The sequence below is a fragment of the Trachymyrmex cornetzi genome, unplaced genomic scaffold (assembly GCF_001594075.2).
Source record: "Trachymyrmex cornetzi isolate Tcor2-1 unplaced genomic scaffold, Tcor1.1 scaffold56, whole genome shotgun sequence".
NCBI classification, from domain to species: Eukaryota; Metazoa; Arthropoda; class Insecta; order Hymenoptera; family Formicidae; genus Trachymyrmex; species Trachymyrmex cornetzi.
Window position 1 is genome coordinate 2,330,420 of NW_017299871.1, and position 14,288 is coordinate 2,344,707.

Genomic DNA, 14,288 nt, shown 5'->3' on the forward strand with positions numbered 1-14,288 from the left:
ACCTGCGAATTCCCTTCCGTTTCCTCATAGTCTGATAAAACTGATATTTTGGATCACGACCTGATAGAAACTGTTATAAAAAATGAAAGGAGATCAGCTGTGATAAAGGAAACGTCGAGATTGTAATTTTTCAGTGAAGACGTTTTAAAATCGCAAATACAATTTTTGTTAACAAGTGTAAGAATCTTTTAAGTGTAAAGATTGTGGTCTTTAAGAAAAATTGAACAATTATGTAAATTACATGATTTAAAGACGCCTATTATTAATATAGTCTGCATGTATTACTGTTAAATTGCGAGCACGCTTATCGTATCTCGCCTCTTAATGTAAAGAGCAATTTACTTTATTACACTCGTTCACACACACACACACACACACACACACACACACACACACACACACACACAAAAGAAACAAAGTACTTGTATAAGACTATAGGCGTGTCTTCCATAACGCGCGAACGGAGTGTTTAAGGAAATTTTATAACCTTCGAGATAATCTTCCTATTTTTTTTTGTTTATGCCTATTACGTCATTCCGATTTTATGTAGAACAAAACTGCCAAAGATAGGATTAAAAGAAAAGAAAATACGTCTTTTGAAATTAGCAAAGATATGAAACAAATTCGTCGTAAGAAAAGACGTTCTCTCATAAAGCTTGTTTTTCTGTTCTTCTGTATTTTCTGAATGTATTCTTCTAATCGTTCTGTCGATCCGTGACTGATTACGATAATTCCATCTATCCTGTCAATCGCGTTACTCTCGTCATGCTACTTTGCACGTGATCGACACTTGAGCAATTAAAAGTTATTTGATTAAAATTCGACACCTATAATTTGTAACTCTCTCTCACGTGAGTGATCTCGATAATCGTAATGCGTGTTTATAATTAAATGAGAGTTATTGGGAGAAGACAGAGCATCGGTGATTAAAGCCGACATTAACGCCATAAATCCTTACGCTCATCCTTAAATATGCTTCAAATCAAAACATTTATTCCCGCTCGTATAATTTATCTACCAATTAACGTTACATCGATTCGTGAAATATTTTCGATTATATTTTAATAATGAAAAAGTGATTTGTGTGCCATCATATGCACTTCAATATTTATCTTATTAAATTATCCACTTCTTAATTTGATACAACTAAATTTAATAAAAAGCAAAGAACATGTTTTTCATCGCGCTTATAAGATTGTAGTATTTTTTTTTGTAAATTAATATTCCGAATCGCTGTCGTATAATGTTTTCTTCCAGCCAATTCACTGCTTAACTCGTAATCATGTTTATGAAATTAAATATTTATGATGTAATCTCACAAATGTATGCCGCGGTATATGAATCACTGGCAAATCGCTTCGATTTGATTTTGACGTGAGATATGCACGTGTTGTACGATCGATTGCTTCAGATGTTCTTTCACGGAAATACACGGCCTGTAAAATTTTTTGTGACAACAATTATAATAAATAAATATTCATGATTAATAATTAGGTTAATGATATTATATTTCCATGCGCGATGTGCAGTTACATAATACTCTATACGCAGTCATCAAAACTCACTCTATCAATACGCTAACTAATCTAATCACTTCGTCGATTAGATCTCTAATTAAAATCCCTGTATTACAAACTTACTCCCTCTTACTCCAATTTGTTAATATTACATAACAATGGGCTCACTTATTATCTATGGTCGCGTATTAATATTCTTGCAGAACGTCTCGTTTTCGCGAACGAGATAAGCACCCAATGAGAACGAAAAATAATAAGTCAATTATATCGCTATGATTAGAATTCCACGATAAGACGTCCTTGCACATGTCACGTACAATGTCGGTCATTTACAAAAACGATGAAAGCTAGAATCGCCTCTTGTGGCGATAACAGTTTTGTAAAAGAGATTAATTACCGTTTGGGGTCGCGAAAGTTCTGGGACGAAGATGACGAGAATCGCCTGGAGCGATTGTGACCACTCATACTGTCGTGTCGGATTAACCGAAGAATTACTTTCTTATCTCGCTCAAATATTTCGCGCGGGGGAAACATAATTACCGATTAATCCCACGATAATGTTGCAAATTGCATTCTGAAACACATGCAATTAACGCGTCACGTTCGTTTAAAATAATGTTGTTGTGTATCTAAGATTATAGTAAAAAATAAAATTATATTAGAATTAAAAAACTTTAAAAAATATGACGTTTCTTTATCGAGAGTGAAAATATTTTTATATTATTACGAAATCTTTAAATCTCTCTTACAAATAAATAGGATATATTATTATAGTTGTGAAACAATGGCCTTTTTACTGAATCAAAGCAAACTTCCGCCATTTATACAAAAAAAATTGCAAAATGTTTGAGGAAGACTGCAAATACTTGTAATTTTGTCTCTTCTTTCTTTCTATTTTTGAATTGCAACATAATTCGTGAATTTGAAATTTAAAAGAGTTGAATAGTATTATGATAAGCAATTTTGCAAAATAGCGAAAGGCCACAGTTTCAAGGTGGCCGAATGACAAGTTCTTGCAGTCACGAATGATACAGTCCGTCATGCGATTGATTTAAAGAATCACAGTCAATCGTTCGATGCATTTGCGAAGTATAACGGTTCGACCTGACACAGCGACTGTTTTTGTTAACACATTGTACGCACAGGGACGTATTAGTGCCTAGGCTAACCTGAGCTATGCAGAGGTGGCATTTTTTAAAAAAATTTTTTTAAATTACCAGTTTTTGATGCAAATGTTTGAAAAAATTGTCCATCGAAGACAATAACCACTTAAGAAACACATCAAGTCAAGTGAAAGTCAGAATGACTTTATTTTAACGTTATGAAAGTCAAAATAATTATTTTTGGTTACAAAGTTTAACTTGTTTATTGATATTAAGAATCAAAAAAAGTTATTTCGATATTTTATTGACTTTTATGTGTTTCTTGAACAACATAATAATATAGAATTTGATTAATTTAGATTACATTTGAATAATGGACAGCAATGATTTGATTGCATAGGGATGGCATGAGTCTTAATTCGACCCTATATATGCCCTGTATCAAAGTTTCTTCAAGCTGGATTCGACAAATCTAGCTTGAAGTTTGCAAGAGTAATTGAGAAGAGTATTATAGATACGAACGCGACGAATCGATTGTGACGTCGCGTGACTCGCCCTGTTGTGAACTTATTCTATTTCTTATGTCCGGTACGTCCGGTGTCGTGGCGATTGCATAAAACGCCAATCCGTGCGTAATCGGATCACGTGCGTGATCGACGTGGATGGACCGTGTCGATCTCGTATGCATCTTGAGAAGAATACATGTCTTTTTTTACGTAACCCGATCTCGCGCTACTTCTTTTTGTATTTTGTTCGCGACGCGATTCATATCCGCGGTCTAATTTTCCAGAATCAGAAATCTATAATTATAATCGTGCGGAGCGAATATCGCAGATGGTTCAACAATCGATTTGCAACGTTTAAACGTCAAGATGTTTCATCTGGAAAAAAAGGAATTCATTATATTGCTATAATTATCGTTAATTACAATTGATTTTTATTATTCGTATTTTTTAATCTTCGAAGGAATTCTATAACAAAAAAATGCCATCTTTTTTTCTAATCTATCGACATTGGTATCGTGAGAAGTAACCGGAGATATCTGCTCAAATCTGACATATGTATAAAAAGTAATACTACATAATAATCTATTTTACTGAAAAATAGTAGATGTTTCTCCATCTTGCAGATATCAATCTTAAGATTAATCTTTATTTCAAGTTCTGTGCAATATGTGTATAAATATAATGCAAAGGAATGATGTAAATATTCGGTTTGCACGAAGATGATATTTTGTCATGTGCTCGATTAATTTTATTGTCGATGATTTTGTTTCAACAATGATAACGGCGTTTGAAGTTACCGCCAACAGAGGCGTTACAGTTTCGCCAATGTTTGATTAGTCAACGCCAATGTCGACGACTCGATGGTGTATAAGCGAACGTAGCACGTGGAACACGTCAAACGTTATATTTGAAAGTATAGACAGAAGTCTTTTTCCTCGTGAATTCTTCCCAGAAGAGAATATTAGCGTCGCTGACAGTCTCTTCTGCGAAGTTAAGTCTGTGCATGAAAGGAAATCATTGTAAGTGGAGAATATCGATTCGCCTGAGTCTGTAACAGCTGACACGTAATCATGACCAACCTAACGTCAATCACGTGATTCCTCTGAATCTGGCGCTTAATTTAAACGAAATAAGGAAGCTCGACAATACACAGAACAGAGAGTTAAAAAACGAAAGAATTATTTCACTGCGTAAACGCAATAAAAACACAAAAGTCGTGTCGATTTCTTGTCTACAATCAGTGCTTTGCGCTCATCAATTTATATGAATTAAAATCGAACATCGAGGAGAAATTTAAAGATACTCGCGCACCTATAATTCTCGCCACGATCGATAAGTGATAACACAAAGTAAATAGATCGTGACTAGGGCAACGATATGCATAAGATTTAACTTTCGATTGATAGAGCGAATTAGCTATCCGTCCTCGATAAGGTGAACCGTGTGATAAAGCGGGGTCGTACGATCGTCGACAGACAGAAAGAATCAGAGGCGAGAGATGTTGACTGTAATACGTAAAGCGACGCTTTTCAGTCGTTCCTTGGAACTTTTAACGAGTAGTTCGCCGTTACGCGCGCGCACCGTTGTCGCTGGAATGACGTCCACCGGAAATCAGGATTACGGCCAGAAGGTCGTCCCTAAGGACGAGGTCATTAGGTTTATCGAGGAGTGCATGTGTAAGGCCGGTACCACGATAGAAGACGCGCGCGCCGTCGGTCATCATCTAATGACAGCGGATTACAGAGGTCATTTCAGCCATGGGATGAACCGGATGCAGATGTATGTAACGGACATCGAAAACAGAATCACCGATCCCACCGCTCGACCGCAGATTGTCACTGATTTTCAGGTTCGCACGGATCTCTCTCATTAAACCTGTTTATTTTAGCTGAACTTTTGCACCAGTTCAGCTAAAAAGAATAGGACTTTTCTCGGTGCTGCTGGTGGAATTTGAATATCGCGGCAAGAGAATCCTTAATTTTTTCAAATCCTGTGTATATGTAACATCAGATTTAAAGACATTATCCATTGAAATTGTTTAGTACTATCGATATCATCTGAGATACTAAAAGTCTAAATTAAAAAAAAATTAATTTTTTAATAAATTACTTATTAAAGTTCTTAAGTCCTTAATCCTGTCAGATCCTGTGTATATGTAACATCAGATTTGAAGACATTATATCCATTGAAATTATTTAGTACTATCGATATCATCTGAGATATTAAAAGTCTAAATTAAAAAAAAAAATTTATTTTTTAATAAATTACTTATTAAAGTTCTTATTGAATTGAAACAAAAAATTTTTTAATTTGATTTCATTAAAATCATGTTTAAAGGGGTTAAATCGTATAATTCACTCGTTACACTCATTTCGAAATTTTATAATCGTTCATGTTTCTAATGTATGAAGTTATTCGTATATTTGTATAAACATATTCGTTATCAATTGATTGCAGCGAATGTCATCAATGACGTAAATGTTTTTCGAGCCAATATGGTAAGAAGGTTGTACATTTGATACCATAAAAAATGGTGTTTACTTGTTCCACAGTAATGATGGCGGGATAACTCTTTCTCTTCTTTCTGAAGCCGCTCTTGTAAAATCGACCTTCATATCTTAACAACTGATGACCTAATAAGATATTCGTTCCTCTGATTAATAGAATTTGCTTTCTTTTCTGGTAAAGGCATTTGTCGCCGACTCTTGTATCTTACATATTTCCTTTATCGTGTTTTCAATCAATCGTAAATATTAAGTAATTGTAATTGCGCTGTAAAGCGGTTGTTTTGTGTCAATATCTATTGTGTAAGGCTCCAATAGCCCATTCATATTTTATGTTTCATTATTGAATTGAGTCATTTTTCTATTGTAATAATATCTATTGTATTTTTGTGCTCAACTGGATAAAATCATTCGTGTTATCTTCCTTAAAACAGAAACTTTTTGAATAGAGTTCTATTGACAATTTGACAATCGGCAACACGAACGTTAATTACCGCCATCGTAATTACCTTTTAGAACAGCATTGCGAAAATCGCCGGCACGGCATGGTCGGAAGCACGTGCGCGATAATTTATCGGATAAACGCGCCGGTAATTTGGCGATCGGTAATAAATGTGTGAACAATAATTAGCACGGCTCTAATTACTTTTCGAAGCGTATCTTTACTCGCGAGAATTGCAGATGTCATCGAAAATATGTGCGCTTGCGTGTATAATATGATTACCTCACTCGAGTGCGTCGAGCGTGATACGTGTTTAGCAAACGCAATAAACGCAATCTTAGTATCACTCAGAAACTCACGTATAAAATATTTTTATTTTCAATTCGCGTATAAAATATTTTTTGTTTTCAATAAAGAAGTAAATTTGCAGAAAAGTATACGAAAGCGAAACTAGATTACGATTTCAAATTCCAGCAGACTCGCCGGACTTTAGGAACTATAGACGACTTTGTATAGCTATAATATTTAGATGTTTTGCATCTCATATCTTTCAGGCGATAGCCCTCGTTGATGGAAAAAACGCGTTAGGTCAAGTGATCGGCAAGTATTGCATGGAGCTTGCCATAGAGAAGGCCAAAAAATTCGGTATCGGCATGGTGGCGGCACGTGGCTCTAATCACTACGGTATCTGTGGTTACTACACCATGATGGCGATGGAACAAGGACTGATCGGTTTTACCTGTACCAACACGAGTCCGCTGATGGCACCAACGCGCAGCATGAAATCCGCTCTAGGAACGAATCCCTTGTCTTTAGGCATGGCCGCCTCCGACGGCGACGAGTTTGTTCTCGATATGGCGACCACCGCCGTCGCCTTGGGCAAGATCGAGTTGGCCATTCGGAAGAACGAGGACATTCCCGAGGGCTGGGCACTCGGATCCGACGGAAAAGTGACCTGTGATTCCGAAGAGGCTTACAAAGCTTCTTTATTGATGCCTCTCGGTGGCGATGAACACAGTTCTGGGTACAAGGGCTATGGTCTGGGTCTGATGGTTGAGATACTGTGCGGTATTCTGAGCGGAAGTCTTTTCGGACCGAACATCCGCACTTGGAAGTCCAGTGACAGAGTCGCCGATCTCGGACAGTGCTTTATGGCCATTAATCCGGAGGCCTTTGCGCGCGGATCGAAAGAGAGATTGACAATCTTGCTCAAACAGCTGAGAGACCTACCCACCTCCGGCGAGAAGCCGGTTCTGATCGCCGGTGATCCCGAAAGACAACACATGAAAAAGGTCGATACAGAGGGCGGAATCACGTATCATCCAAATCAATTAAAGGCCTCGGAAGAATTTGCTAAACACATGGGCGTACGATCGATGAAACTTATACCTAAATCCGTTTGATTTTTTAGTTATCAACAAAAAATTAATCTGCTCTATCTGATCTCATTTCTTTTATAATATCGATCGTTCGTCTATTTTTAATAAACCTCAGTATAGAGTATGAAAGATAATCGAAAATTAATTAAACGCTAATTTAATTGTTGTGATAAAGAAAATACAAAGAATATATATTTTTTGATACTGATATATGAACATTATGTAATATTTAACAATTTTCTACTGAATTGCACCTAAAAATGATCATATATGCGCTTTATGAAATGGTTACTTCCAAATATAACGTAACAAGACTGATGTAAGATCTACTTATGAAAGCCAATGAGACATTTATATCAATCTCAGAATTGTACGAATAATATTTATGCCGAGGCAAATCAGATCGCGTGTGCAATTCGATGATTTGAGCAGACACGATGTTCGCTACGATGATATAACCAGCGCTGCGATTTGATCGCCATTCGATGATGATGACGGCCTTGGACTTGTCCGCTCGTTCTCGATTACAGTCGTTACGTCTTTGCGAGTGGGTGTCGATAATATGAAATATAGCAGATTATTGAAAACAAATAAGTCACAAAACATGCGACATTTAAGGTCATTGTTTTATAAGTACTACAAATTAATTACATTTTTTTGCTTGTGCGGTGGGGCCTTTTTTGAAAAGAAATTTTGTGCGCACATAAATTAATATAAATAAAATACGAATATAAATATTATTTTTTATAACAATTATATTGGTTGTGGCTTTACAGTATAGATTTTAATATATAATATATATTAAAATATGTATGTACACATATACAAAAATATATATATATATATATCTTATAATAATATTAGGTCAGTTTTTTATTCCTGCAGAACTCTCTTTCTCACTTTCGCCAAACATATACCTATATCATATATCTTACGTAAGTTCTAAAAGTATACACTAGATTAGCCATAAAAAATAGAACCATTGTATACAATAATGTTAAATTACAACATTCCTTTTCTTTACCAGTATTCGTGTAAAATATATTCTTATAAGTTAATTTTAGATTTAGCAAGACTCTTCTATTAATTTGCTCGCTTTTTAGCTCGAAAACAGTGAATAGGGTTATCAAGCGACATAGACGCGGCGTCTGATTTGAGTTCACATTATCAGTTCCTATCAAAAGAGAACAAGATATAATTGCTAACATTTGTTTTTAATTTCTCAGAATCAAAAGTTAACGGAATGAATAGATAAAAAATTTAATTCGTTTTATAAGATTTAGAGTCAGAGTTTTACAATAATTTTCCGTCAAAGATTTTGTTACAGATCTTTCTTAAGCAGCACTGAAACACCTGATTTTCCCACCAGATTCGTTACAAAAACAGATCTTTGAGAATTCTTTGACAAAATTCCTGTCGAATGATATCGAAAGATCGCCTCACACAAATATATGTTGCGTGTTTGAGATGGGAATTAAAATTGCAATGTTGCGTTCTCTCGGTCATGTGTCGATAGAAACCTGACGTGACATTTGTTTTTTATGGTTTCTTATATGTTAAACAAATCGAATTATAATTATCTCTCTCGTATGTGTATTTCTAAAAATCTCATGAAATTTCGTAAATAATTGTAAATACTTCTGCAATAGCGCTATAAACTACAGTGTTCGTCGAGTACAATAAAATTAGAGCTTCTCGTGCCGAAGGTTGGTCGCAATTATCACCACTGACTTTATTTCGAAAAGACAATCTACGTAAGCGATTATATGTGAAGAAAAGAATCAGTCTTAAGAAAAAAGCGATTTTACGATAAACTCTCACGAATACGCACGCGTTAATTAACCATTGATAAGCGTGAATCTTAGAATCTATTCTTTAAAGTCGTTTCTTTAAACCTATTATTATATTGCATAACGGAATTTTTCGTTCTAGAAAAATTTACGCATTAATTTTTAAAATGAATGTACTGCCCATACCCACATTTTGCTTTTTGTGAGATAAGCGACCGTGACGAGCGATTCGACTCCGCATATTTTTCAGTCCGACGGAATCAGCAAATGCACAGGAGGTTCAAAAGTTATCTTCGGCACGCTTTGTTTGTCCTCGTATTATCGAGCAGACAGGAACGAAACGCTGTTCCATCTTGCTTTTTCATGCGATAACGCGGCTCGTCGATCCTAGAAGTAATTAAATACTTAAATGAAAAATATGTTGTTGCACAAAATCGTTATACGTTATCACTGTTAACGATAAAGTCGAAGATAAAAATTCAAACTTGTTTCTAAAAATTTGCATAATTTATATCCTGTGACTCAGATAGATGATCGACGAATTAGTAACAAAGCACGATTTGCTGAGAAAGAACTATATGACTCATTAAAAACGCCGTCGGCTAATGGCATCATAGCTAACGTTAATTAGACTTATCTCTTTGTTGAATCTCCGATTAAACGCTCAATAATCACGATATATATTTCCTTATCAATAGGTAGTTCTTCGAAGAAAGAAATCCACGAACGCGTTTTGCAAAAAACATTTACAAAAAATATTAATGCTTTGCTAGAATTTTATTGTGTAATTAATTGTAAAATATTTAACTTTCTAGATATATAATTGAAAAAAATAATTTATATTTATTTTATTAATCGTCAAAATTTAAATTCATTATTACATCGCGTTTAAAAATTTTTTTAATATTGCGTCTTACGGTAAAATTTTCATATACGCATGTGATTTGCAAATGATACGCTCGTGCAATCTGTTGGAGGAAAAAAGAACACGATAAGGATTGTTGAGCCCTTATCGTGTTCTTTTCAACGATGTGATTCATCTTTCCGTCGCGGTTAAACAGGAAGGAAGGTCCAATAACTGGACAAACGATCTTGTCCAAAATGCAGTCGTCTGCACTGTTGATACATCGCGGGCACGATAATTCATCGCCGCTCCATGTGACTCGCATTAACTAATTCACTGCGATCTAACATACTGTCAGGAGGTCATGGAACCCATGGGACATCCGTGGCGTTCTGGGACTTGCATTCCCATGACGGTTTCAACCGCCTTTAATGTTTGTCGAATGAAACGCACGCTGATATATCTCTAGTGTACATTATAAATACTCTATATCTTTTATTTGTACGTAAGAAATGCTTTGCAGTTATCTGAAGATAAAGACTTTATTACTTAAGCGAGATCACGTGAAAAAAATGGCGAAACGGGAAGACATTGTGATTTAACGAATAACATTCGATTCGTGTATTCACATCCGCGTCTTTTGTAACTGCAATCGCGAGTTTAATATAGCAGGTTTAATAAATCAAAGTATTTAATGACGATGCATAATATTGCGATGATTGATGAACTTCCGTCACGTGCGAAAGCAAGCACGTGAGAACATTAGATGAGAAATATCGAAAATATTCGAATCACAAGGAAAAGTATAAAAATAAAAAAAAACGTATTAATTCTCATACAATGATGTTGGTGCGCGAGAATGCAAAACGCTTGTTAATCACTCGGAGACTATTGAAAGGTCAGTTCGTTCTCGGAAGAAATTTATCTCGGGTTTATACTGACAATGAATCAACGCACTTTTCAGGATTCTTCATCGCATCTTTTCATCTTCATTAATTGCTACGATTGTCGTTGATATTCGTTATCAGCGATCGCGATCGGCAAAAATGTGCTTAATGTACATGATTTCTTCGCGAATCGCCTCACAATGTTCTGTTCGATGCAGTTTCACGAATTTCTCGCGCTGCAGAAATGAATTAATTAACACAATCATGAATATGCAAAACTCGGCGAAATAGTATTTCCGTAATCGAAGAAGGTCGACATCTTCTGACGTCTTTCTTATGACATCTTCTGACGTTTTTCTTATGACGTACAAAAATGTCTAATTGTTAGACCAACCAATCAGTCGCCAAAGAGATATATCGTATATATGGCCCATTTTGTATTTTTATGAGTTTAGTCTTTGTGCTTCGTGCTTTCGGATGTGTAGAAAATATAAGCGATACTTGCCGTCCGTCTATATTATTTAAATGGATTGGATATTTCTGGAAATGCAGGTAACGTTTATCGATATCGATCAATTGCCGCTTCTTTTCTTCTGCTATTATTTCTCTCGCATGGCAATTTCCAAATTCCTTGACATGGTTAAGATTGTTAAGAATAAGCGTGATAAAACATTTTGTGAGTCTTAGCCGTGACGAAAGAGGCGTATCGGAAGTTACATTATCGTGTAGCGCAAATTTGCGCACTCGGCGGAGCTTTTGAGCGTACTACGCGTACAGTATTATCTTTTTGCACATCTCGGTGTCCAATGTAGAAATAAGACGACAAACAAACGACTTTTACAGCCCGATTGGTCAACAATTAGCTCCTTTCTTGCGGCCGGATCTTGTTTAATTATTCTACATCTTGCTTTTGAGAATCACTCTACATTCGGCCACCGTGCGAGGAGGTACGTAACGATATCTCATCTTTAATATCATGTGACTATACGTTACTTTGGACGGTACAAGATCAATTTAATATCCACTGCAAAATTATAAACTTTACATTCGTTCTTTATGGATCAATCACGAGCTGTGTTTATTTCGTCATATACTGTGAAGTTGCGGATGGATATTGCAAGTAATCCGTATAGAATTAAACATCTATTATTTAAAAATAACACCGAGATACATCGGAGATGTCATCGATCCGAGCTGACGGCCGGCGCTGGTTAAGACGATCATCCATCAAATTACGTGGTAATTTTGGTCAATGATAACTCATGACTTTGAAGGCAGCTTCCTACGAGCCCTCGTCGAGGGAAGTAGCCAATTGCCGTGTACGGCTTTCGTACAGTCGCTACTAGAAATGCCGCCAATAAGATCCCTCTCGTGGTAATACTTTGATAGAATCAGTTACATTTACAATCAATCTATAACGCATAATTTTTTTATAAATTTCTGTTGCCTACACAGAATTGAGAGAGCATAAAATTTTCTCATTCTCATACGTGTCTTATTGCACGCAAATTAACTTTTAATCCTCTCTTTCTGTCTACAACGTGAATCAAAATGTTGTAGGACGTTGATTGATAATTACTGGCATCTTTTAAATAATAAATTATAAAATGGTCGACTTGATTAACGCAAAAAATAAGTGTAGATGTAAACACACACACACAGTTTGCTCTCATAGGCAAATAGTGACCACTGTATTTCTGAATTGAATTAATATACTCGAATTAAATTAAAATGTTGAATTTGACAAGAGGGTAGCGATTTTTTCCAGCACTACGACGTACGCGAGGTGACAATGGGCAATTTAACCGGCTGTGGGGGGAAAATCGCGCGTGCATGTACGTGTGCAACGTCGACGGCTGTCAGTGCGATCTAATGAGTCCGTAAATTGGACCAGGCTATAGGGCCTTCTATCTGAGAATTGCACGGTTGGCTCTCTCGTCTCGCTGTCAGTGTGACTCACTGACTTCGTGTGCGACGAGTTCTCGCTTGCGATTCTCGAACTTTTTACGTTCCTCCCTGCCGATTTGTCGCGTTTCTCTCAGCGTATATCCGGTGTCAGTGTTACGGTGCCAGTCTCTTTCCTCGTTACCTCCCCGTCCACGGAAAGGCTCCAGATCGCTTTTAGTTTTACTGCGACTATTCTACGAAAAAGAAAGAAAAGTCGAAACACTACGAATTCAATGTATTACGAGAAAATTGGTTCGTCGCAAAAACACTTTTGGGCACGGCGAAGCGAGACAATCGGCTGTCAATCGATTCTTCCATTCTCCCTGGGGAATATGGAACTATATATTTAGCATGCAGAGGAGGAGGATGTCGTAAAATATTAATGCATCGCGAGGAAATATCGAACGACTGCACGCGCGCGGGTGCATAATCTGTGAAATCGACGCGATCGAACGGACAGCGCAAAAATGGCGAGTCAAACCGTGAAGAAGGAACTTCTGGAGGAGACTCTACATCACCATCCGGAAGGTAGCGAGGAGGAAGTAGATAAAGAATGGGAGGAGTTCACGAGACTAATGGCGAAGTTAAAGGAAAATCGGCGGAATCGACCACACAGGTACATTCACGCGGAATGTTCCTCCCTGATCTTAATAGCAAAAAGCAAAGAAGCATCAAAATTTTGAGAAAAAAAAATTCAATATTTGGATGTAAAATTAAAAAAATTTTCAAAGAAAGGGATAAGAACAAATAACTGGCTGCGGATTTAAAAGCAAATGAACAATTCAGAATTTTCTAATATTATATTGAAATTGTTTAAAAATGGAAGAATGAGATTAATGATATTAAGTAGTAAAATTTGAACTTGGAATCTTTTTTTAGACCGTCGCAAGCTTTCTATCCGTGTCCTCCAGCATATGCTGATGAAGAGCAGCAAGAGTTCGATCCTTTCGACTATATTAACACGATTGTAAGCAATTCTTTTTTGGAAATGGGCTGACCTCTCAGTCTTCTTCTGTTCCTTGATGTCACCGCAAATATTAGCGTATGCTGCTTATATGAGCATGCAGTTTGGAAATAGCTGCACTAAAACGCTTTATCGCTAGTTTTTCCAATGTTTCGAAATACACTTTATTTTAGTGATGATTTTTAAATTTATAGCCAAAGGCGTTTATTCAATCGTGTATTACATGACTATGAGTTACTGCAGTAAAATTTGCTAATAACGTTAATGACCACAGCTTACAATTAAACCGCAAATATTGTTGCAAACAGATCCAAGACTATTTATCAACATCCGTTATGCGTTAAGTTGAATATTTATTGTAATATATCTCTTTTTTTTGTCTAGTTTTTTAGTCTTTGATGTTAT

At 36.1% G+C, this 14,288-nt stretch overlaps 2 protein-coding genes across 4 annotated transcripts in view; both read left to right on the forward strand.

Annotated features, from left to right (window-relative positions):
• ClC-a (chloride channel protein 2) overlaps nt 1-14,288 on the forward strand; it is a 33,320-nt gene that overhangs the window by 5,483 nt on the left and 13,549 nt on the right. The window contains exons 1-2 of one of the 3 annotated variants that reach the window (XM_018514967.1): nt 13,231-13,535; nt 13,799-13,886. The exons of the other annotated variants lie outside the window; for them this stretch is intronic. Of the exons in view, the coding sequence (XP_018370469.1) occupies nt 13,387-13,535; nt 13,799-13,886 (237 nt within the window). The 5' untranslated portion in view covers nt 13,231-13,386. Of the gene's footprint in view, nt 1-13,230; nt 13,536-13,798; nt 13,887-14,288 lie in introns of those variants that run through there. 3 annotated transcript variants of the gene reach the window in all.
• Nucleotides 3,951-8,148, forward strand: LOC108765988 (uncharacterized oxidoreductase YjmC). The gene is made up of 2 exons (XM_018514971.1): nt 3,951-4,975; nt 6,627-8,148. The coding sequence occupies exons 1-2, from the start codon at nt 4,625-4,627 to the stop codon at nt 7,473-7,475; spliced, it is 1,200 nt and encodes a 399-aa protein (XP_018370473.1). The 5' UTR covers nt 3,951-4,624; the 3' UTR covers nt 7,476-8,148.